We start from the raw sequence: 27,513 nt of genomic DNA on the forward strand, positions 1-27,513 counted from the left end.
TCATTTATTTCTAAATTCATCCACAAGGAGTGGAGTGACTCACTATAGAATAGTCCTGCGTGTCAGGAATCTACCTCTTCTTCCTAAGTATTCGATTATATAAACTTTGTCTTTTTATTTTCAATCTACAACACATTTAATTCCATTTGATACACTAGATTAGGATTCTCTTAAATTTTTAATAATATCTTGACCTCTCTAAAACTTCATCTAAAAAAGTTACTATTCGATATTCGAATATTTGGGAGCCCTACTCCACACAATCAACCACAAAGAGCGTAGAGAATGCGTCTTAGCAGATCGTGGACAGTCTGTCCTTAATCTTGATTTCCTCATGAATGGAGACATTCGTGCTAGAGTTTCTGCAAGACTGACCCGGGACCAAAATTCCAGGAAACTCGCGTAATTTTTGATTTCCCGTGTCCCGGGAATTCCTTTCTCGAATCCCGGGAAAAATATTTCGAACGTTCTTTAAATGCTTCTATAAAGTCGAACGTATATCCTCCTATGAAACTATTATTTATTTATTTATTTAAAATTTTACCATAGTGACATTACAGATTAGCTCCAGGTCGTCACTGTGGTTAAATTATGAGTGTATCCATCTTGTATTGACGATTCCATAATGATTCTTTTAGATTCTGATGCAGGTGAGATAATTGTGTGTTTGACGATAAATGAAGAATTAATTAAGGTGTTATCAAAGACAACAAATAGCATGAAGCCTTGATTTTAAAAAATAAATTTCATATTAATTAAAAAATATATTTTACATATGTCCCGGAATCCCGGAAACGATCCCAAGCTCTGTCTCGTGTCTCGGGTTCGGGAAATCAGAAAACCTTATTCATACGCATATCGGTCCATGGGATTCTTGGCGTCCACCCCAAGTTCCATATCCCAAAAATGCCTTCATTGTCCACGTCTCGGCTCCATATAGATAGATATAAAACTTCGTATGAGACGGATTTTGGTGACATTTTTAATAACTCTGCTTTTCCATATTTTCGACAGCTGTGAGTTCGTTGATTTCGCTATGACATGTGACCGGCTATGAGAGAGTTATCAGTACATATTTGAACGCTATCGCAGGGAAACCCATATTTTTTGGATTTTCAGCGAGACAAAATGGTATGAGAAGCACAACTGAATGCATAGTTATTTTGAATGGTTTAGTATCACTGGCCGAACACTGAGGGAACATGATCCCCTCTTTCTCCCCTCACTCCGATTCCCCTCGCCTTCACCACTTGATACAGTTTTTATATCTCTCACACGTATTTCATTTTAAAAGTTTCACGTCTCGCGCAGATATTTCATAGAAGCAACACCTACCGGCGCACCAGTGTTTCTCAAAAACATAAACGTGCACTTCGGATGTTATCGAGAAATCCACCTTCTAACGAATGCTCGCCTATTGCAGGAAGTGGTATCAGATTCGCAAATGATGCAGACGGATGGTACGAAATGAAATGGTTTTATTTCAGCATTTCGTTTGATGTCATCTATGTTTAGATTATTAATATTACTCAGAGACGATGCATAGATAGGGAATCAAAAGTGGAATTCAAATTAGCCGAGGTCGGCAGGTGACATACTTTTGACCCTTCGAAGACTTCGCGTTGCAAATTAATTAGTCGATCAATTTCGAATTTCCCGCTAGTTCCCATGGCAGCTCCGGTGAGGCAATCTCCGAACGTAAATCGAGTCGAGAATATTTATAGAATCAACGAGAGAACTCTCTTATAGAACGAACGACGCGACACATGGTCGGTCAGTTCCAAAAATCATTCGGAACAGACAACATCTGAACAAAAAACGCGAATATGTGACGAAAGTCGGTCGCACGAATATATTTACGCGCATTTGTTGTCGAAAAAATCTAAGCGACAAGAACCATTGTGAAAATCTCTCATAACAATAACCAATACTTCTGTGATAATAATAGACATAAATTTTGTGATTTAATATGAAGTTCATTAAAGTAATGTTATCGGCACGTCTCTGCACTGCATTCTTTGCGTGTTTCTTCTTGCTCGTGTTCGAAGCCGAGTGCGAAAATAAAATACAAGTCGGTGAGTGACAACTTAAATACGAATTTTTAAATTGAGTCTCATGGTATAATAAATATTAAGATATCAATATAAATATTAGAATAATAAAAACGTTATTTAAACTTCAATAATATTTGAAACCGAATAAGAATTGCAATCATAAATAATATTCTGGAATGCATACAAAATTGTTATATTTATTTGAATCAATTCATTTTATATACCCTTAAGTATTATACCAACATCTAATAATTAACTATTTTTATTTCGAAACTATGTGTAGTATTGTGGGTTGTCTTAAATCATACATATGCATTGACGTTACTCCTCTTACATATGTACATAACATAATTTGTACGACATATGTATGTATGTAAACAATTTTAATTTGGATTTAAAATCAGTAATGTTCCAATCTCTATATATTTCAATTTTTCTACGCAAAATTTCTTGGAACATCATTACAGAACAGAATTATTCACCAAAAATTCAACCGCCTATTAAGTGATTCATACATATATCAAAAAAAATACTCTATCTAAAAATATCAGACTTGTGAACGCTAAAAACACTACAACACCTCATTGTGGAATATAATGGTACTCGTTCACTAAAACAGTTTGTAGTATGTTACAATAGAATATACTATTTTATTTAAAAATTGCAATTTTATGCACAAATGTGCCAAACTATGAACCTATGGAAATATCACTCGTTCGTCACACACCTACATACGAATGTATATGTATATGTTACAGTCAAAGTGTGTTTTCAGTTGTAATATAATCCAACTGGCGTTTTAGGTCTTTCATGTTAGAATACAATTCACCTAGTAAATTATATATGTATGTATCTACAAGCGCAAATACACTTTCAACAATTTGCGCCAGTTGTAATATAACAGTAAAATTTTGACAGGTTTTATGTTTTTGCGAATTCTTTAGAATTAAAAAATCGTTAAATTTGCTATAAATTACGAATTGATTAAAATTCATGAGTACCGAATTACGATAACTCTAAAAATGTGTATCAAACAAAAATGTGACAGTCCAACTCAATTTACTATTCGAGTGACGTTTTCACGAAAACCTAACCTTTCCATCTTACCTGGTACCAACTTATAGTTAAACTGTATTTTCAATATCAACTTACGTGGGTTAGACAGAATATATTCCAGTCAAATAGTCAAAATATATTACAGCTGAAAGATACACTCCAACTGTAACATACATATATAACACATGTGATTCGCATATATAACATACATATACATACATATAACACAATAACTCCTTTTGTCGTACGAAACATACATTGCAATAATCTGCAACTGCTGCGTATGACACGAATATGCACCTAGCTGTCTAAACACACACGTGTTTGCATCTGAGTTTGTTTGGTCGGGCACAAACGCTCTTCGCCTATAAATAGCTGGATCTTGGCCGCACAACTCTGAGCAGAATTCCGGGAATAAGATATTACATACATGTAGAAGACACATTATCTTTTTCATTAAAGGAAAATTGCATTTGAAATAATAATCTGTATTGTATTGCGCGAAAAGTTTAAGCGGTGTGTGAAGAGAGTTTCGTAGGCAGGTCGAATATGCGTTGAGAGAAAGCTCGATTCAGCACAAAGCTAAGTCGTCTTCAGGGCGAAAGTTAAATAGAAAACAGCGAAAACCCATTTAGGGGATGTGAACCAACTGATGGGGGCTGGGGGTTGAAGGTAACTCAGTTTCAAATGAAAAGCAATTATGAACGACACAGTAAAACCGTTAAGACTGCGACTTTGACTGATACCCCTGTACTATGTAAGTATATCATATATCACATACATAGACGGTATTATTATAGTTCATATTTTAATCCGATACAAAGTTTCAGTGTACACGTTTCGGAAATTTAAAATAAAATCTACATTATAAATATATATGTACATTTACACGTAGTGTGAAACATAAAAAAAAATTATGAAAATATATTCGAAATATACATATAGTCGGATTTTGTTCAAATTTTTTTTATTACTTATAATCACTATCGGTATTAGGTATACACAAAAAATATCAAGAAGATTAAAATAATTTAAAAGGTCAAAATAAAATAATGAAATATTGTTTTAAAAAAATACTTCTTCCGGCTTACGAATTCTGACCAAAGCCTTATCAGCTCTAAGTGATTACATAAAGAATACAAATATAAATTTTCAGCTTGATTCGTTCGGGGGTGTGGACAGAATAGTGTCCCCCACCTTTTTTACCTTTCTAAGAGGAAAAAATCCCACTTCCAGTTTATAAAATTTAGTGATCACATTGATACTAGAATAACACTTGAATTTTTTTCGTGAAGATCATACGTGTTAAAGGGGTTGAAACAAATAGTGGAAGAAAAATTTAACAAGAGTAGACTGCCACTTCTGGTTGACGAATGCTTACCAAATTTTATCCATAACTGGGTATTAAGCTTAAACTTCTAGATATGAAATTTCAATTCAATAAACTAAAAGGTTTTCTGAGAAAAACATAAAAACCTCGATTCTCCAGAGTAAAAGTAATACTTCCGGTTCAGGTAAAAATATTAGATTATAAAATTTATAATTTCTATTTCATTTTAAAAAATTTTAGTCCGATTCAGTTAGCGCTTTAGAATAGAATTGAATTCAAAAACTTAAAAAAAGACATCTATAAGGAGAGGTACCAATTCCGGTCAACTTAAAAATTTGAAAAAGTTCGATAGGGCAAACGGTATTCAAAAAATCTCTGAAATAAACAGACACAGACACACACACACACACACACACACATTTTTTCGAGTTCGAATTTTTGCAAAATCGTTAAACATCATCTATTTGCTACTAGGTACATAGATAAAGTCAAAATTGTATGAGAAATCAATTCATTTTATCAAAAATAAATCAATTGATTTTATTTTGATTTCCAAATAATGTTTAAGTAAATAGTGAAGTGCGTTTAGCTTTAAATCTAAATATGTGTGCTCAAACAACGTTGTTTATCCAATTTGACGGTGTTTGATTTTTACTTCACATATAAATACAACGAAAATATCAGAATCCGTGTACATATATGTTGCGTTTAAATAAAAATATCACCGTGAAAGAAAAATGTGCGACCGCGGGGACGCGTCGTATCGTTACGGTACACAGATTCACCTTTAGTCTCGCGCAAACTTCCGGTCCGAGCTTTTCACAGCTGCGGAAAATTGTTGACTTTTCCTCGGCTGCGGCGCTCGGACGCAAAGATCGCCATGGGATCGGCCAAACGCACGAGAGAACAAAGAACGTCAAGCGAGCCAAAACAACTAAAATTTTATTAGGCGTATAAAAAATAACATTATTATTATACTCGGCGCAGTGTTCCAACAAGCATTCGGATTGCGCATCTCTAAACACTGAAGAAATAAACTACTGCATTCGTCGTTTGCACTTCTGCAATGACACTAATTATGTCGTAATTAAAAATGAAAAGCTTGCATTAAAAATAATTAATTGACGGTGCAATTTATTCGCTTGTATACTCTGTAGTACGAAATGAGGTATTTTACTATTTTTGTAAACAATTTAAATAACGTACAATTTATTATCATTACATGCAATACATTAAAAATTAACATATTGAAACTAACATTAGCATAATTAATACAGGTTGAACCATGCTATATTGAGTGAAAACTCTCCATTAAATAAAACTAACATACATATTTACACATGTATGTAATTGTAGCTGATGACAAATTATACAATACAAATAATAATCATTGACTATCTACTTTTTTGGTGAAATTGCATACGTTTATTGCAATTGATGGAAAAAAAAGTGATACATGAGCTTGGGTAATTAATTTTTGTCATTAATACAAAAATCAATACACTTATTTTCACTAGCTTTTCTTATATACATTCTATAGATAACAAATAAGGAAAATGTATTGGTAATTTGTTATGTGTCAATCAAACGATTCCGTAAACTTTATAAGTTAAACATCAACGAAATTACAAAACTGTCACTCTATAAATAAATTTTCTTTGGTTAGAAATTCGCCAAAGAATAAATATCCGTTTATATTATCCAACGCTACACGTCAACAGCTCGGTACAGTACTGCACGGAAATCATTACTTCTATTCATACTATACAGCACTACTTGTTTTCGGCACGTTCATATTTGTTTTGGACGAGTGTGAGGGAAAATCGGCGCAATATTTCTATCGTCTATTCAAATTCGTCACAATATGACGTTTCCGTAAGTATTCATATGCATATGGTAACTTCAGAATTCAAAAATGAAAATATTAATTTTACCATTATATAATCGTAGAAGTACATATGTACATACGTATACCAAGTGGTGATTGCAAATCCGAGTGGCATTGTGAGTGCATCGCTTTCCATGCGACCGGAAAATGTGCTTTCAGATTCTATCCATTGTAACCAGCGGCTTTTATTTGCTACACAAAAGAAAGATTGCCCCCAATAGTGCTAAAGGGAACTAAAATGCATCAGAAAAAATATTTAAAAACACAAATGTACATATGAATATACATACGTGTTACATAAAACGATACGTTTATATATAAACGTAAACACCGAAATTGTATGCATCCTTGCCCATTGCAAACGTCTGTTCCAGAATCCGGATTTCCACTCCATGAATTAATAAGGGATGCAGTGAGGGAGTAAAATTCCGTAAAACTTTGCCTCGATAACTAACAACCTTAAGTTGGTCTTGCCAAGTCGATAACCTAACACGAAATTCGATTTTCTTCTCACGTATCATATATTTATATTATCAAATATAATTTGATATTATAAACATATCATATCAAATAAGATCCATCTATTATTAAATTTAAGTTCTTGACTTACATAGTATTGGTACTCAAAGTAATCAAAATTCCTTCGCAAATAATAGGCTAATCTAATTTTGATAATAAATCAATATTAAACCTACATATATGTATGTACATAGTATAGCTCCGTGGTTGCTTCAGTGCTTTCAACGTATTTCTGCAATACTGCTATTAAAAAAAATTGAAAAACCATTTTTTCTTTCAATTATCATATTTTTATTCAGTAGGCAAAATATGTATATTACAAAATTTACATTTCAATAATGATAAAAAAAGATGAAAATTAGTTAATCAGCGAAATAAATAGTAAAAAAAGGCAAAAGTTTGACGGCGATAATGAGTTTCAAATATTTTAATAGTTCAACATTTATAAGTTAATAAAAATATAGAATTCACTTTGTTACATATGTATGTATGTATGTGTAAAAAGCTACATGTAAAAGTACAGTTTTTAATCAAAATTTGTACAAAATTAATTAATATTTTCGGTAAAATTTTAATTAAATATTTTTGTATAAACTTTTTCTATTAATATCCATTTTTAAATTTATCAATATCTTTTTCGAATAAACGACAAATGATATCCATTCTAGAAGTCACAAATACGCCTAATAAAAATGTATATCGTTGTACATGTCAGGAGTCAAAGATTGTTTACTTATGACGGACTTAAAATGTAACTAAATCAAAATTTATCAACAGTATCGAAAATATCAAATATAAATTTCAAAAAAGAAAGAAAAAATGTTTTTTTAATTTTTTTAAAATCGAGAATATCTAGGTATATCTGCAAACGCTTACACTTTGCGACGCGAGAATTTTAATCAAAATATCATGTAATCCAAATCATTGTGAAGCAAAAATCCAACTCATATTATTTATTATCCTACCCAACTTCCAGATAAGAAACCAAATTTGGATCAAGTAGTTAAAAGTCAAAAGACATTAAAACTAATACAAAGTACATGATTATGTAACGTATTGGAAATACATAAATTCATGTACGTTGAATCTGTATTAGAGACCAATGTATTGTTCGCGTAACATATTGTATATTGAATATATATTATATTGTATTTACATACTGTAGTACACGTAATATACACCAGTGTCGATATTAAATTCAACGTGAAAATACATACATTTGTATATAGAGAGCTTTCAATTTTTTTTCGAAAATAAACCCAGTTTCTGGTTCATTTTTGCACTAGTCAAATACATATACCTACATAGGACATAATCCTATATATGCCTATGGATTGAAATATAATAATAATGTCGGCATACGGACGTTTTATGACTTCATGTTCGAATTATGCGATACGTATGACCCCGTTACCAGCACAGTGTCGACAGTCCTCGGGGATGTTTGATAGATGATCCGAACGTACTGCAACGCCACCGAGCCAGGTATTTTATGTTTATGTCTCTGGTTTAGGGATTTTATATTCACCTACCCCTTCCGGTTCCGGTGGTCTCCTCTCGCAGAATTAACTAGAGACCCATTCGTCTGGAGATCGCGTCGTAAAGTTTCGATACATGTCGCGCGAAAATAAAACGGAGCGTAAAACGGACGGCTAATTCACCCCTGAAATATTATATTATGGCGTGGTGAAAAATGGCCGGAAGTGGAAAGTGATTTGCGAGGCGCATTCAAAATGAAATCTGCCCAAATTTCAATTTAATTACGCCGTATACTTTCAGTATAAATTCGCGATTCTTAGAAAGTTTTGCGCCTCTGGAAAATGTTACGGCAGACTCTACTTTTTATATTTCAACGGCAATTCTCGAGCTATTCTCCTTTTTTATACGTTAAAATATTATTTCCCAACTTTGTAAGTTATTTTTTCATCGTTGAAGAGTTTTTAAATAATTCGCTGAGCGCCGTATTATTTTTTTATCTTCATTCGGAATCTTTCGATAGTGATTAAGTAATTAAAAGAATCTTCGCTCCTTTTAAAACTAAACGAAATTAAATAGACATATTGATTTAAATATCAAAATTCACAACGTCTTAGTTGAAACTATTACTCTGAAACGGTAATTTCTCATCAATTTTAAATGAAATGATAAAAAATGATAATAAACTTTTCAATTCAATTATTTGTTACATTTGTAATATCACTAAATGGTACATACTAACTTAATAAAAGCTGTATTTAGTTGAATATCGGCTATATTAAATGTAGACCTTTTCCTGACTGTAAAACGATTGTCCCATAATATTCGTGTTTATTTTTGTTTAACAATAATAATAATAATAATTGCAATTTTTATTTTAGCAATTGTTTTCTGTGCATTAATCTTGATGTACAATACAATATAAACAATCAAATATTTATTTTAATACATACGAGTATATATGTATAATATAAATGAAATATTTTACCTGATACTATATTTATTTTTATATTTTACTTTCAAATTATGCCACGTTTATTTTACAATGTTTTTATTTATGTTTCTTTATATTTCAAAATAATATATATTTGCCAGAGTCGGTTTATAAATTTGTACAATACGCTTACACCATCCACTGCCTGATGAAAGTCTCTCCAACTCGCTTCCACTCGTCTCTGTTTTGGGCAACTCTCATCCATCTCAACTTTTTCCTAATTTCGTCTACCCACAATCCTTGCGGTCTTCCTCTTCTCTTTTACATTATCTAAGATACCATTCTAGCACCAATTTTGTCCAACTTTCGTCCATTCTTCTAGCTACTTGACTCGGCCATTTCAATGTCTTCACTATCTATACTATATCCACTACCCTTGTCATACCATCTCTCCTCATTATACCAAGCATACCTACAACATTTCATTCTTCATTGAGTGCATTGGATCTTGTGTAACATTTTGGTGATCGGTGTTCAAGTTTCACATCCATACATCATCATTGACAAAACACATTGATCGGAAAAAAATGTACTTCAGTAAAGTGGCAATTTTAATTTAAAAACGCAGTCCATCTTAATTTCTTACGTCACTTTATTTCGCTTTATTTATAACCGGATATGTCTATTATTTGCTCTAATCAATGACTACTTCTACTACTTGTTCATCTACATATAATTACAATTTACATACATATATTTATGTGTGTGTATAAATATACCTACCATATTGTCGTAAAGTAACATTTCCCTTTTGAGCGTATTTTTCATGTAATTTAATACATTAATTCTAAAATAACATAAAAATTTAACATAAACACATATTACACATTGTATATGAGATGCTTCGAGATTTTTACGATTGAGCCGGAATATAAAGTGGGTCGTGTGCGGTGTATCAAACAACAGCACGGGCAATAAACGGATGCCGTTGTATTCAATACGGGGAGGGGGCATGGCAATAAAGCGTAATGATACCGTAAACTGATGGCTAGGAAATAGGCCGCACGAAGCTTGGGCCTATCTCAACCGGTCCAAAGCTGGGGAATGGCCGGGTGTATACGTATGAAATTTTCTCGCCCCTTATCTCCTAGTTAAGCCTACCGAATCGCATCGTTCCGACTCGACATTTACAAACTTTGTATCAAATGAGAGAAATGGTACTCTACTTTCGCGTACCTATTTTGTATTTTAATTATAATCAAAATTCATGTGCGTGTCGTACACCGTTCCGCATGCATAAAATCATTGAAAACCTTTTGAAATCCTATTAGAGATATCTCCTTTGCAAATCTCGTTAAAAACTAGAGTGCGGCTGTGTTTCTTGAATAAGATTTTGGTACGAATTCCACCAACTACAATAAGGATAGGGATTTCAAAGTTTTAATACATACATATATCTATGTATATACATACATATACCTATATTATAATTTCTGCCAAAACAACTAGAAACTTCAATTTAAAAAAAATCTGTCGCACTTTTGTTCACATACACACATACATATGTGCCGTTATATTTGAAATTGGCATAAGTCCACTTTTCTTCATTTCTAGAAATGTTTTGCAAAACATTAAATATAATGATGCGGCCTCTAATACGTTTATTCTGCTTTTCCGAGATTCTGGACATATCGAATTAAAAGAAGTGATAACTAGACTGCGGATAGAGACCGTGCTTTTTCCAGGAATTGGGGCTGTTTGGCTCTATTTACAAAGCTAGAGTACAAAAAAAAAGGTTGAGCGAACCTTTTCCAACAATTGAACAATAGCATTTACAACAATTGAACAATAAACGGCGCGCTGTGGATCCGCCCACTAGTGAGCCAAACCGCCCCGATTCCTGGAAAAAGCACGGTGCTTATCCGCAGTCTAGTGATAACAATTTGTGAATTAAGTACAACAAAAATAATGTTTTTGAAACTGAAAATTGAATTTCCGCCACTTTCAAATATAACGGCTCATACATACATATGTATGTTATGTAGATGTACATTTCGGAAGACTTTTTTTCGGATTTTTCCAAACATAGTGCCATATATAGAGCGCTCATAGGTTTTCCGATTGATTTTTGATTTTTCTTGTTTAATTCAATGATTGATTTTTCTTGTTCTAGAAGTCTGTCATAAAAATTTTAAAAATTTGCGACTGTCTGTTTTTTTCCAAAGTATGTACATACGTCTAGAAAAACTTATTTGAAAAAGTATTTCTTTTTAAGTTAAGGATACTTTTTTATATTATTTGCTTATTCTTCATTCGTAGAGGAATAAAATTCGACTAAAATACTTTACATAGGTGCAACGATGCATGAATTTATTGGAACACCAAAAAATACTATATTTTTACAACACACTAACATATGTATATCTACACGAGTACATACATATGTATGCAATTTTAATGTGATCAATCAACTTATATTACTTTTCGATACATATGCTTTGCCTTCAGTGGCGAACATTGTATAACATCCAATGCACTCAGTGGCAAACACTGCACATCCAATGCAATGTTTAGAATAACGAGAAGAGATACAGAAAAGAGGAGTGGAATGCGAAGCATATACATATGTAGTAGTATTACTAAGATGGCAAATGCAGTGAAGAGAAGAAAGAGATTAAAATTGCCAGACATGTAGCTAGACTTTTGGATGGAAGATTGACGAGCAATATATACATATGTATGCACGTATTTGTACATACATACTTGAATGACTTACGAGTACGTTTAGGTAAGTGCATAGTAATGTAACACTTTGCTACGTAATACAAAACAACCAATTTGAATCTACATAGTATAGTTACGTTTAAAGTGAAGCCAAGACGTAACACGATTTGACATGAGGGGATGTAAAACAATGTCAATATTTGAGGACTCATTAAAGATGCCACATCGATTACGGTTCATCCCAAAAATGAGATCGCGTATTGTTACGATACGTTCTTAGGTTGCGTTTTAGCGTAGAATTACATACATACGTACACCCATTTATTAAACCGTTTTTAGTGATAACGATTAAGTAAAAAAATATAATTCTGATAATAATTTTTGAGAAAATATATTATCAAAAGTATAGAGATTTATAACTGATTGCCTGGCCGCATTCCCATGTTTTCAGAAACCTGTTTTTTCACTTTTCAATTATTATTTGAATACATTTATCATATATATAAATTATAAGACGAGAAAGTCACTACCTTCAGACATGAGTAAAGTGAAATCATATTTTATTAGTTATTTGCTAAGGACACAAAACATTTTTTTTTAATTGAAAAAGTAATCAATCTAAAAGTATTTGATTCGAATAATTAATGAAAAATCGACAATTAACTATGGAATTCATATTTTATTGGTATTTAATGAAATTTTAATTCCAACAGTTAATTATTTAATATTTTATTGCTAATTTATTAAGTTTTATTGCAACAATTGCTAAAGTAAATCAATACCGGTATATACTGGTACAACTAGTTTTTCGATAGTACTTGTGGTGATAAATTTCGGTATTTTTGGAATCTCTTAACGAGTATCGCTATACATATACATATAAGAGGAAAATCAAATTTCATAGTAAAACGCAAATGCAGCTTTTTTTTTATCGCTCACTGTTTTGACAGTCGCTGATCGGTAATTTTGCGCGGTGAAAGGACATATTATTTTTTAATACAAAAAGTAATCAATCGAAAATTTATAACATTAATCGATCAAAATAACTAACGATTAACTGACAGTTGATTGTTTAATATTTTATTGCTAATTTATAAAGTTTTATTGCACTAATTGCTTAAATTAATCAATACCAGCACTATCAATAATAATTTAGTAGACTTTCTCATCACTGTTACAACTAATTGATAATTCTAAAGATTATAATAGTGTGAGATAATAACAAATTTATATCGATTTAAAAGGCTACTGAGTTTTACATTAAAATTGATTTAAAAAAGGGTACAAAATAGTTAGCATTAAGTTTAAATAAGATATGGGAGTAGCGGTATTCTCTTCTAGTGTCACCGTCTTGCCCCGTGTGTGTATGCAAAAATATCAATGGCGTTTCCGATAGCGCATCTAAATGGCGAGCGGGAAACTTACGATGCCCCCGAGGGGGTTTTTCCGAGCGCGCGAGCTCGCTTAATGGGAAATCATTTCTGTAAAGTTTTCCCATACTATAACCAGTAGTCGACACAATGCACCGGCCGCGAACTTCGACGACTTCAATTTCCACCCAGAATACAGCGGTATCTATCCCGTGGGAAATGTTGCTACGGCTCGAAAGTACTCACAAAACATCACGGGCCGTGGGAAAACCAGCTTTTACCATGGTCTGTTTGTCCTTTGGATCGGACGCAGAACGTATTTCTCCCCTGAAATGTCGTGTGTTTTAATCTGCGACGATTGAATGTGACAATGCTCTTAAATTCCGCAGATTTTATTTTAATTCCGATTTTTTTTATTCCTTAGGGGGGATTTTCCATCCAGACAACTACGAGACGGAATTAGCATTTCGGTATGCTATAAAAAGGGTGAACCAATATTCCCGTCATGACGGTAGCAAAACAATAATCGAACCCATAATACGAAGAGTTGACCCAAAGGATAGCTTCAAAGCTGGAAAAATCGGTAAGTTTATTATATTTTCAATAAAAATATATTGATTCTACATACATATATTTTCATAAATAGCACAGCAATAGAAATTTCATTTTTTACCTTTTCCGAATATACCAACTGTCCTATATACATATGTATACACATACACAACTTTACTTTTACCCTAATTATTACACATATAATATGTATGTATGTATGTGTGTATATATTAGTTCCTACCGTGAAAGAAAATACATATAAGACATTAAATAGTGGCTTTTAACCAAAATTTTAACTTTTTAGCAACAAACTCAATGGTAAGGTTATAATGCTTACCATTGAGGGTTCGAGCCCAAGTCCAGTATAGCTGGCAAGACTTTGAATATAATATGTGACTCAAAGTTTGCTAATTTATCTGATTTCATTATTGAAATGGTTCCTACCAAAATTTTCCACTTTACTTCATTTGACACCATAATTTAAATATAATTTCAAATTTCTAATATTATAATAAATTTGTATACAGTAAATATGTATTTATGTACAAAATTAGCCACAGGTTTCGCAATGGAGCAACCGGTAATGGCTGCACGGCTAAAAAAATAAAAATATAAATGTACATACCTGCAGTCCAATGCCGAATATTGAAATTTAAAAGTCAACAAATCCTTGTATGAATTTATGTATTTTTATCCCTTAAAATACTCTTACAAATACATTTTTCACAATGCTTTATTCAAATTGTGAAAGAAAAGTATGATAAAAAATTTCATCTATAGCTTTTAGGATAAATAAATTCTACAAACCTATATACATATAGTTAAAAATCAATGGTTTTCAACTACATAAAACACTAGAGGAAAACTTATTCAAACCAAGCTTTTATTTTATATTCAACCTATACTTTTAAATGAAGAAAATATTCCCCATTTGTAACTGAATTCATTTATAATTCAATATCCATACTAAAGCTACAGCGCGAATTTAATCGTCGACAATAACATTAAATTGATATTTCACAATGCTATTTCTGTATTGTGGAAGTCAAACTGAAGTACCATAGAGTACTTACAAGCATAATTGTTCTTCAAACTTACATCCTGTATACATATTTGCATACGTACACGAATGTAGCTTGTGTATATGTATATGTATGTACAAATAGACAGCATTGTACATTACGTCATTCAATTACGCGTTGTGTATAGCCGATTAAAACTTCGGTGTAAAATTTAAAATTGTTAGAATGGTTAAAAACACCTTTGCGATTGATTATTATTGAAGAGTGGGTGTCGGTTAATTGTCGCGCGGGTCATTCGCCCACTGGCGTCGGAAAATTGGGGGGTTTTCCCGGGGAAAAACTCCCCGTGCGTTGCGGCCAGATGGTCATCGGTTCGTTTTTACCGCCGTTTTAATTTGTGTCATCCATATTTCACTTTTATTGCGGCGTTCGCGGTCGTTTCGAAGTTATGTTGCAATTACGGGGCGGGACATCAGCCACCACCGCACGACCCCCTTTAACAACAGCCCCACGAAATAAAAGGTGTGTGTTCGGTTAAATAACTTACGCTTTAAATGTGAATTTTAAAACTGAATACACTGCTTCGGTGTAGCGTTTAATTTTTGTATGTTTTGTTCGTTTCAGCTTGCGAAATGACGAGCGAGGGAGTTGCGGCAATATTTGGACCGCAGTCTGTCGAAACTAAGGGTATAGTGGAATCGATCTGTGAAGCCATGGAAATACCACACATTCAAAATACTTGGATTCCAAATCCACCGCCTGTGGACAGACTTCCGAAAATGGCTGTGAAATTCTATCCAAATCAGCAGAATCTATCGTCTGCTTTGGCCGCATTGGTGACGGATTATGATTGGAAAACTTACACGGTCCTCTATGAGGACGACTACGGTATGTTTAATATACATTCATATACATATGTATACATATTTGTAAAATTTCCCATTTCATAGAATCGTCAGAAAATGCACAGTTCACGAACGGTGTAAGCCTTTTGCTCTTTAAATGAATTGGTCGACGCTTAATAATTTTCTTATTAACTGTCATTTTGACAAATAAATATCTAATTCAATTTCACTCTCTATTCTAAACACATGCGCTTTGTTTTTAATAAAATTTAATTCAAAGACCATCAACACAGTGTGTTTTAAAATCCTCCAAAATTCATACAAAAAGAAAATTACAAGATTTATGTAGTTTCAAACTCCCATTCATAGATATCATACAATTATATATTTATAAATATTGATAAACAAATTCATATACAGGATGATTTTCAGATCGATGCAATTAATTTAGGAAGTAATAAAATAGCTCATTTAGAAGCTAACTCGCCACATTTACCGTAGTCCAAATTATACCAATTTGGACTACAATTACACTACTGTAATTCATCATTCAAAAGGGCAAAAACCGGAGAACTTTCGAATAGAGAGTATTCGAACATCTAAGGATGTTGTATTTTTTTTTTGTAAACACAAGTCATCATGAGAGAAACACCTTTCGTTAATTTAATGTAATTTATCAAAGCTTCCGATAATCCTAGATACATATTCACGTACATATGTAAATACACACTAGGATATAAGAAAATAGCAAAAAAAATAATATAACACCGTTAATTATTGTGTTACCAGCGTATAATTGTGAGATTTCGAGATTTCTTGAAAACCGTAAAGACTTAAGGTAAGTGTGGCTAGATAGCTTCAAAATTACTTCTACTATAATCTTCTAAGAGATTTGCATCGATCTGAAGTGCACCCTGTACATATTTCGTGGTTTAAAGCTTGACATTTTTGCAAGCTTTGCGATAATATTCCAATTTTCCAAATTATTTAGAAATAATATTCCATATTATTTAGAAATAGTTTCAAATCCTCAGGTACCGAAATTGACTGGTTTCTTTTTGGGTGACATACATACTTCTCAAATTGAATCTTTCATTCAAATGAATAGCACAACGATCTATATTCTATAAGATTGATATCGTTTAATAAAATTGAATACAAAATTTAATACAGCAAACACCACAGTTTTAGAAATACTGATTGGATAAAGCATACGGTCGAAGACATACTTTGCGAAAATATGTGGACTGATTTTCGGAAAATTCGGGGGGGGGGGGCTCCATAATGAGTTAATGTTAAAAATCGTATAGCAAAGTTCATTATAAAAATTAAAATTGATTTCTAAATTTAAAAGAAGGTCTGATTTAAGGTAAAGATAGAGCGGTCATGCAAAAAAAACGCCAAATCTTTATTGTCGCGTTTCTTTGCAAATTTCACCCCTCAAGTGTTTTCGATGATATTTTATGCCATTAACATATCTTTGAGAGTGATCGATGACTGTAATTCCTTTATTTAAAGTGATGTAAGAGAAGTAATAAGATTGTGCGAATTTATAATCATATGAAGATACGTCTATCACAGCTGTAGCTTACGAGCGCGTCCCGTGTCGCACATTTGAGTGTGTTCTTACTTAATTAGACAGCCCATATAGACGGATTTTTTACGCGGTGAAATATCACGAGATATATCACTAACCACTTACACAGCTGATATCAGGAAATAAACAAAACAATTCCAGCATATTTCTTAAACTCGAAATTAAACATGAGCAATTTCACTAATTGTGTATAACATTGGAATTTATAAAACTAATTGCATTTACTTTTTCGTTTTAAATATATTAACATATTAATTAAAATGTTCTTTAATTTTGAAAATGGTAATCAAGTGTATGATTAATATGCATGCGCATTTATTATAGACGCAAATCCGATTCCATTAAAATGTAAAAATTCAATCGATACATCGAGCCACGCCATTTTTCAACCGAATGGTGCACTCGATGCTAACGAACGCAAATCTGAATTAATCCGCAAAATGCCAACCTACCTACACGTGGAAAAACTTGACTGGGCCGAATTTCATTTTCAGTCCGCTTTTCCAGGATTTAGCGCACCTTTACTCATTCGACCACATTTTCCGCAAATTGATGATGAAAACACGATCGGATTTACACCGCACATATTCGAAAGATTGCGCAATATTTCAGAAACGTAGATATCATATCGCCGCGTGTTCGAAATACTTTTACGCGGTGCTTAAATCTCAAATTGCGTTGTTCGCCCTGAGAGATTTTGCAAATGAAGTTTTTAATATTAAACACGCACGCGTAAACAAACAGGCACCGAAGCGTTTGCTTGCTTTTCATTTCCTGAAACTCGCCCGGGGTTCTTCCGAGGGACGAAACGGCGTGTAATTGTACATTTTGTGTCCAATTTTCAGGACTCGTTCGACTACAGGAGATATTCAAAAAACACGGTCCGAAAGATCCGCCCATTAGCGTTTACCAGTTGGAGCCGAAAAAGGACAACAGACCTCTGCTGAAGAAGATTCAACTGTCGGGCGAGATTCACATCATCCTGGATTGTGAAGCTGAGAATATTCTCGATTACTTACGACAGGCACACGAAGTCAAGCTATTAGGAAACTATCAGGTAACTAGACAGTGATAGTTCATATTTGAATATCAAATTTTAATCTACTCAGATGGGAAATGCACCTTTTCAGACTTACATATTAACATCGTTAGACGCTCACACAGTCGATTTAGAGGAATTGAATTCCAGCGAATCCAATATTACATCTTTCAGAATGGTGGATCCGAATCGGTACGAATTCAAAGCCGTGATTAATGATTGGATTCAAGGTGAACAAAGACAAGGAAGAAACGCTGATTACAATGAAACCAAAGTACAAGTAGGTAATTTGCTATAAAAATTTGATTACTAAAATCCTAAGCTGGTTACATTATTTTTTTTCTTCAATTTTAGCTAGAATCTGTTCTAATGGTAGATGCAGTAAACCATTTTGGAATTGCCCTACACGCTCTGATGAAAACTGAAGACATGACACCTCAATCTATATCATGTAGTGACCCTAGTTTTTGGGGAGGTGGATTGAGCTTAGTAAATTTTTTGAAAGGGGTAAAAATATTTTTTTTTATATTCTCAAATATCTGACATATCTTATGTAAATATATTTATTTGAAAAATCATTATTTACACAACATTATTGTTACTGAAATTCACATGTACTGGCACTACCGTTTTTTGGTCAAAATTCGACCTTCGATACTACTATTAGAAAGTGGACTATCGGTAGTACCGAAATATGATAATTTAAATCTTATGCTAGTTGAAATTTTTTGACTTTCAACAAGCTGCCGATAAAAGAAAACGTTTTATCGGCAGCTTGTACAGTTAAGTCTAAGAATGAGTCAACACTTATTCAAAGAAGCGGTTTTTTCGCTAAATCTTAATATTTTTCATGTTTCCGTAATTATTTTGAATATAAAAATCTTTAATTTGAGCAGAAAAAATCCCGAAAAAATTACAAACATCATAAAATATAAGAAGACAAAAAAAACCTATTTTAACGCATTATGTCATGGTTTGTGTCAAAACAAGTCATTTTGACATTTCTTAAAATTCGTAATGTTTTTCGAATTTTTTTTATTTAAATTAAATTTTGTTTAAAGGTACTCGGGGAAGCTCTTAACGAATTTATTTTCAAGATAATCTCGAGAATACGTAAAAAATAACGATTTTCTGAAAATAACTCTCCCCCCATTCCAGACTTTCGAGCGAAACGGCGACTTTGAATTCTCATTCATCAGTCAAAAACTTATCATAAAATAAACTTCAATAGGTGAATATTGAGTGCTTATTTTTTTCAAATGGTAAAAAAATCTAACCTATCCTCAAAAAACAAACTTTTTCGAAATTTTCGTCGAGATAAATGGATTGGTTGTAGGCACAGGACATTGTTTAAAATCAATATACTTTTTTTGAAGTTTTCCACTAGGTCCACTGGTAAAAATCCAAAATTCGTGTTTTTCGCTCCGGCATAATGTATATACATATACTACCATACGTATGTATTATAAAATCCAATGCATTTATACTCATGTATGTACATATGTACAATGTGAAATTGGACGATTTACATCGTCACCTCCAGTACCAAATAATAATAAATTGCAGCAGTGCGTCGGGAAACAAACCGGTGACAATGCATTTGCTGCATGCAGAGCAATTTAATTTCATCAACAACCAACTGTAAAAAATTGCAACGCTTGCATTTCAGCCCTCGAGCACGAACGCCACGTGTAAACAGGACTCACCGAAGAAAGCCCTAAACACAAAAAAATACATATATAATATTCACGTAGCGTCGTGCTTGAAGGCAATTTCGCATTGCATCTGTCCGAAATTTAGAATTCATAGCAATCGCCGAGTTTATCGCGCTCGTCTCCCAAAGGTAGGACCAGTCGCAGATGCACTCTGCAAATGAATTATTCAATGGCATTATTTTTGCCGGAACGTTTGTGTTATGTTTGTATGCGGAATTATTTGTGTTTTCCACGTCATGCAAATAGCTCTCACCTCCTCGTTGTACAGACTCCCGTGGATTATTTGTCGCTATTCATTGAAATTGAACGTTTGATTTCGTTACAGAAACCCTACCCTGGTTTGACCGGAAGAGTTGAGTTCAACGAAACGGGAGAGAGGAATCGTTTCAACCTGGACGTCGTAGAACTCCACAAGGGTATATATTACAAAATTGGATCGTGGGACACTCACAACGGCTTTGCCTACACGAGATCTAGAGAACACCTGAAGACTATCCTCTTTGAAAAATTGAGAAATAAAACCTTCATCGTCTCGTCGAAGATCGGCGAACCGTTTTTAAAATATAGAGAGGCAGCAGATGGTGAAGTTCTTGAAGGCAACGATAGATACGAAGGATATTCAATGGATTTGATCGCAGGCATTGCTGAACTGCTGAACATATCCTTCAGGTTTGAACTAACCCCCGATGGTAAGTATGGAGCTTATAATCCAGATACCAAACGATGGGATGGGCTCGTAGGACAGCTCTTAGAAAGAGTGGGTATCGTTTCAAGTATTTACTATCAAATATCCTCGTGATCTTTTAATTGTATTTTTTATATATTCAACAGAAAGCAGACTTCGCCATTTGTGATTTAACGATTACATATGAGAGGAAAAGAGCCGTTGATTTCACAATGCCTTTTATGACACTTGGAATCAGTATTCTATTCACTAAAGCAACCAAAGAACCTCCAGATCTTTTCTCTTTCTTGCAACCTTTCTCTTTGGATGTTTGGATTTACATGGCGACTGCTTATTTAGGAGTTTCAATTTTACTTTTCATACTCGCCAGGTATTATTATTTTAAATTATTTAAAAACTCAAATCATAAAAAACAATATTCTCACAATAGCAAAAGTTATTAAATGGTAAATCTCCTGCTATAATTCAATCAATTACCATTTACTTGAAACTCGAGCTAAAGTGCGACTACTTTTGAAGCAATGTTTCTCAACTTTGTTGATAACCCTGTTTATGAATTTTATACATGAACCATACGGAAGCGTCATATAGCATTAGGTTGAGAATCACTGTTTCAAAAATGAATCCGATACTACATATATAGTAATACATAGTCATAGAATTACATACCTACATACATATACATATGTATTTAAGGGGTCTACCTCACGGGACCGAAAGTGAAAAGTCCGAAAACGCAAATATCGGAAGGCAAAGATCGAAAATCGTAAGATCTTAAGTCGAAAGATCAAAAAAAAAAGGGTGCATGGTAAACGGTACTATGTATATATAATATATATATGAGTGGCATGCGGTGAAATTATCTCTCTTTTTCTCATACAGCCTTGTTTAATGTGCGCGCGCATAATACGGGAGGAAAAGCCTGTTCCTCTTGTTCCTGTTGTATCCTGCTCGCGCAAATTAAGTGAGGATGTACGAAGGGGGGAAAGACCCTTTTACCGCACGCCATTACGCACGCCACGTTTACCACGCATGTATGTATGGTAAACGAACATTTTCGACTTTTTAACATTCGGTCCGGTGACGGTCACCCGTATTTAAGATATCATAGCTCCGTATTCATTGGCATATTTACATAATAAATTTATCATATTATACGTATGTATATGCGAATATTATAAATGAAGTAGATTGTAGTTATAATAATTAAGAACAAATGTGGTGTGTAACGATGATCAGAATGGCGCCAAAGGAGTGGCAGAACCCACAGCCCGGCACAAAGGACCCATCGGAGCTAGAGAACATATGGAATCTGAAAAACTGTTTCTGGTTATCGCTGGGGTCTATAATGACCGCCGGCTGTGACTTGCTCCCCAAGTAAATTTCGCCATCGATAGGGTCAAACCCAGACCCGACCTAACCGTTGAAAAAGTGTTGCCCAATATTGTTGTTCTCGTTGCAGTGACCCTGTCCGTCCAACTTTATCACTATATTAGTGCCTCAGCAATGGTACAACAATATTTTATAATTAAAAGATTCAACAACACACATGTACTAGGGATATGTCGAGAATACAAGCTTGTTGTGCTACGAATACGAAATTTATTTTTAAGCTATTTAAGAACGTAGGATACATTTAGATTGGCATAGCAATAAATAATATGAAATTTTTTGACTCGTATCAAATCATCAAATATATGAAGCTTGTCATTGCATTTAAAATAAAATAAATTGACAATGGGAATGCAACAAAGGGACGTACTGTCCAAAAATTCATTAAAAACGTTTTTCATCTGTGTGTTCGTTAAAGAAAATGCGCAGCAAGCTTGTATATATATTTTTTCAATATATTAAAAATTTTGTATTATATATTGCTGTGGCATTAATTTTATTTTAAATATACATTAACTTTACATATCACATTTTATCTACAAAATAATAACGCATCATCGCTGTCGTTGCTTTCTATGTCAAATTTATATTAATTTTGTATTTATTAATTTTTTTTATAAATGTTTAAAAATAACACACTAACAAATACAACACATATTTTAACTGTCTTTAATTTTTCGGTAAATTTTGAATCATTTGACGCAATTTAACGTCGGGAAATACATTTATCCAAACAACAACCTATTGATAAACGTACGTTTATAATAGAACAATTATCACACAGTTAATTATTTCGCAATTAATTACCACGCTTTTATCCGTGAAAAAAGGCTAACCCAATCGTACCAATCTATGTATATTTAATTAACGAACTTATTTATTCTCGTTTTTCCTCATTTTTTCGATGTATTGTGTCGTTTTATTTATGTATACTGGACTGTTTTTTTTTAAATGCTTGACATTTCGTTGGCTTTCCACCGCCGATCCTCAGGATGGCACCAAAGGAATGGGCCAACCCACATCCTTGTGACCCTGAACCCGAGGAACTGGAGAATATATTAACACTACTAAATTCCATGTGGTTAGCCCTGGGCAGCTTTCTACAACAGGGATCGGACATCCTGCCAAAGTATGAAATTCTCACGATTCTATTTTAATTTAAATTTTATAAGTAATTTCACAGTGAGTAAATCAATTTTAAAAATGTGTACCTCAAAAATAAACATATAGTATAACTATCGAGATACAAATTTGATAGTCCGTATTTAATTTTCCGTATTTAACTTTAATCTATTTACAAATGAAAAAATAGCAATTATCAAGTGAGTGATTTTTACTTTTTTTTGGCATAATATACATATAATACGATAGCACTATAAATTTTTGGTATTAAAAAGTTCATACATATATTTATTTCGCGAATGTAGGGCAACGTCTACCAGAATGGTAGCTGGTATGTGGTGGTTTTTCACATTGATTATGATATCTTCCTACACGGCCAATTTGGCAGCTTTTCTCACGAACGAGCAAATGGACAAACCGATAAAAGGTGCAGAAGATCTAGTCAAACAAAACAGAATCAAATATGGCACTCTTCAAGGTGGTTCGACATATAATTTCTTCAAGGTAATACATACTTTTCTGATACATTAAACTTTTACAGAATATGAACTGGCACCAATAATCATAAAATACAATGTATTTTTATAGAACAGTAATCTATCTACATACTCGCGTATGTTTTCCGTAATGGAAAGTACACGTCCTTCAGTTTTCGTAGATTCCAACACAAAGGGAATTGAGAGAGTTTTGAAGGGCAAAAGACTATACGCTTACTTCATGGAATCTACTTCTATTGAATTTTATACCGGAAAAACCTGCGAATTGACCAAAATAGGTGGAGAATTGGACACGAAAGGTTATGGAATAGCAATGCCAGTCAGTGAGTACTCTCAAACTCTTATAATAATATATTTTTTAAACATATATTTAACTAACTGTAATTTTAGATTCTCCTATGCGTACTTACATAAACGATGCTATACTAAAAATGCAAGAGAGGGGCAAGTTAATGGAACTAAAGAAAAAATGGTGGGTCGATTTGAACGGTGGTGGAGAATGCGACGTAAGCGGTTTATCTTTTTATGCGAATATTTTATGTATGCATGTTGAGATTATTGTGCAATTATTCATGCTTAAATTCAAATATTTGCATATTAAATTATATATATATACATATATATTACTTAACATGTGGGGTGAAGCTAGCGGGGTAAAGCCCCTTAAAATTGCCATTTTTTATAATATAACTCTTGAGCACGTTTTATAGTTTTATATCCAAATTACTTACTGACATCAATTTACGACCTATACATTTCATGAATGAGAAAAAACTTATTTTAATTGATTCAATGAAACAATTAACTAACCACGATTTTATACTATCACGCTTATAATCATTACATTAATTATTACATTAAATTTCTTTTATATTCCCAAGAATATTTTCCAATAATGACACCTACAATTTACGTATTCCTAGATCCATTTATGTAGGTATTCCTGGCATCGCATAAATTGCATTCCTCGGTCTGTCCTAAATGCATTTATAGTACGCAAATCGAATCGAACTTTGATTACACATTCAAGTTTGCTCCGATAGCTAAATCACCTTATTAAATCATAACTTACATATGTACATGGCATTGCACTATGTTGTGAGAAAATTGAATAATAAAGCACTAATACTGTTTATGTTTATAATTATTTGCCTATCAACCTTTTATTTTCCTCATATAGGAAGATGACAAAGGTGGTGATGATGGAGCAGCTGAGCTAGGCATCGACAACGTCGGTGGTGTGTTCGTCGTCTTGGGTTTCGGATGCTTCATAGCTTTGATCTTGGGAGTTTGCGAGTTTTTGTGGAACGTGAGACAGGTGGCTGTCGAAGATAAGGTACCCAATTCAATAGCCAAGTAATGACGGTTTTATTTTTGGCGTAATTTCACTCGAAATTGAGAAAGTACTCCTGGAAACGAGGTGGCAAAACTTCTACACTATCTATCTCATTTTTACGCTTTTTTCGGGTCGCTTAAGAAACTTTCTTAATTCACCAACTTCCGCGTGACCATAATTTCGAGCGTCGAAGTAAATATCGTGGATGTTTTCACCGTGTATTTTTTCCGCTTTATTTTCATCTCGGCAAGTGTTATAAGATTCGGAAGTGTATATAGTTAATAAAGTTTTTTTATGACACTATATTCGCGTGCATAAAATGCGATTTTCATTACAAAGACGGCGATCGTTATTTATTCCCTGATTAAATTACATTTCATCCTCTCGGTATACAAACAAATTCACAAAACATTTTTATTAGTTTAATAAAAATAAAAATTAAATTAAAAGATAGAGATTTTCAAAGTTATTTTAATTAAAATGGATGTTTCTACGTCGTCCGCATTTCAAATTCAACGTTTTCAACTTATGTACAACCACTAAATATGTATGATATAAAAATAAAACCATGTTTTTTTTTTTTTGCTTTATACATATGTATGTACATACATACATACATACATATATATAAGTGGTCGGTCCCAGTCCCTTAAGGCAAACCTGGAAATACAAAAACTTATTCTTAGCTCGGAAATTTTTCTTTATGGAAACATTTTGCTAACATATTTTATGATTTCATTTTTTGAAACTCAATTTAAAAAAATTGTTTGATTTTTTAATAGAAATAAATGTCGTCACCCAGGTCATAAAGTTTGACTCATAATTTTTCAAAATTTGTAACTATCGATTACTCCCACTACCCATTATATGTATGTATGTACATATACATATATTACATACTTCTTCTTCTTCATGTGCCATGTCCTCCTAGAACGTCGGCAACTAGATGTCCCATTCTTATTTTGTCCATTGCCTTATTACATGCATATGTACGTAATAGGTTTAGAAATGAAACCCAGGAGTTAAAGCTTTTGATCATTTTTTAATAAAATTTTAAAACAAACTTTTTTATTCAACTTTTATCATTTTAAAATTAAATAACGATTAGGTCATCGACGCAGATACAAAGTAAATGCCACTATCTTATATTTTTGTATATGCGTTCGTGTTATTTTATAGTGATACGTTATTATAATAACGATTCAATAACTCAATTAAAAAATAATTGAATTAAAATTAGCCCCTTAGTTAAAAAGCTTTTTACGCTTTTAAACTTCCGCCAAGTCAAACACGAAAAAATCAAGTCTAAGTTAATTTCCAAAATACTCGGCCGGCATACTAAATCGATTTCGATACGGCCTTAATGTGCGGTTTAATGTAATGTAAACTGTTGAAATTCACAGCACACGTGCTAGTGGTATAATAGTGAGGTATTAATATACATACATATATAGTCCACCGCTTGAACTTTTAATGAGAGTATGAGACTACGTTTCGCGCCCCATTTTTAGCGCACTTGTCATCGTTAAGGGTGGGGCCTGAGGCTTCGCCCCCTTGTCCCCCCGGCGGAGCCTCCTCGGCGCTAATGCCTTTATCGTTTCCACTACACTAAGAGCCAAATTAAGCCGCTTAGGAGGGTAGGCCACTGCCTACGACGTACCTAATGAAAACTGGCACTGAGAATGGAAATTTACCGCAATTTTTACAGACATATTCGACTTTTTTTACCGGCGCTTAATTACACATTTACCTGAATGCGCGGTTTCATTTTCAGATATCAATGGGAGAGGCTTTCAAAACGGAGCTCTTGTTCGCCGCCAATGTATGGAAGACTGAAAAACCCATTACTAAAAATTCTGGATCTACGCGATCGTCGAGATCGCCCAGTGGAGAGAGAGCTCCTTCTCAAGCACGAAGTATGATTAATGCTGCTACGTCGTTCATGCGTTTAGATAAAATATTTTAACCGATGTATACATACATACATATGTTGCAATTATTTTTATGAAATGCTATAGTGAATTGTATGCTTTGATTTTTTTATTATTTATCTTTAGAACGTATTTGGAATACGATTGAGTAGCAGAAAAAATAATAACAAGTAGCTTTAAAGTGGATGTAATATAATATTTTCATTAAAATTATATTATAGACTAAAAATATTTTATTTTTATTTATTAAATTATGCTATTGATACCATATTTACATATTCTCACAGTTGATAATTATTTCGATTTATCTACAATTAAACAGCCTACAACTTAATAGTGTGCTAAAATCCTTAATAGATTAAACATTCTGACTGTTCTTAAATGGACGATTCAATACACAAAATATTCATTAAATCCTTCACCGTGAAG

General features: G+C 33.1%; 1 protein-coding gene across 4 annotated transcripts; it reads left to right on the forward strand.

Annotated features, from left to right (window-relative positions):
• Positions 1 to 1,728: 1,728 nt before the first annotated feature.
• LOC143917438 (glutamate receptor ionotropic, kainate 2-like) lies at positions 1,729 to 27,308 on the forward strand. 4 transcript variants are annotated; one of them, XM_077438989.1, is made up of 14 exons: positions 1,729 to 2,075; positions 13,776 to 13,934; positions 15,550 to 15,813; positions 18,213 to 18,424; positions 18,477 to 18,686; positions 18,761 to 18,913; positions 20,447 to 20,878; positions 20,953 to 21,176; positions 22,046 to 22,183; positions 23,626 to 23,824; positions 23,909 to 24,140; positions 24,208 to 24,323; positions 24,998 to 25,153; positions 26,928 to 27,308. In XM_077438989.1, the coding sequence occupies exons 1-14, from the start codon at positions 1,970 to 1,972 to the stop codon at positions 27,117 to 27,119; spliced, it is 2,793 nt and encodes a 930-aa protein (XP_077295115.1). In that variant the 5' UTR covers positions 1,729 to 1,969; the 3' UTR covers positions 27,120 to 27,308. The 4 variants fall into 4 exon arrangements, with proteins under 4 accessions (XP_077295115.1, XP_077295114.1, XP_077295117.1 ...); XM_077438988.1 differs by lacking the exon at positions 22,046 to 22,183 and adding an exon at positions 23,190 to 23,327; XM_077438991.1 differs by having other exon boundaries at positions 18,498 to 18,686.
• Positions 27,309 to 27,513: the final 205 nt, after the last annotated feature.

This window comes from Arctopsyche grandis, chromosome 9, assembly GCF_051622035.1.
Source record: "Arctopsyche grandis isolate Sample6627 chromosome 9, ASM5162203v2, whole genome shotgun sequence".
Taxonomy (NCBI): domain Eukaryota; kingdom Metazoa; phylum Arthropoda; class Insecta; order Trichoptera; family Hydropsychidae; genus Arctopsyche; species Arctopsyche grandis.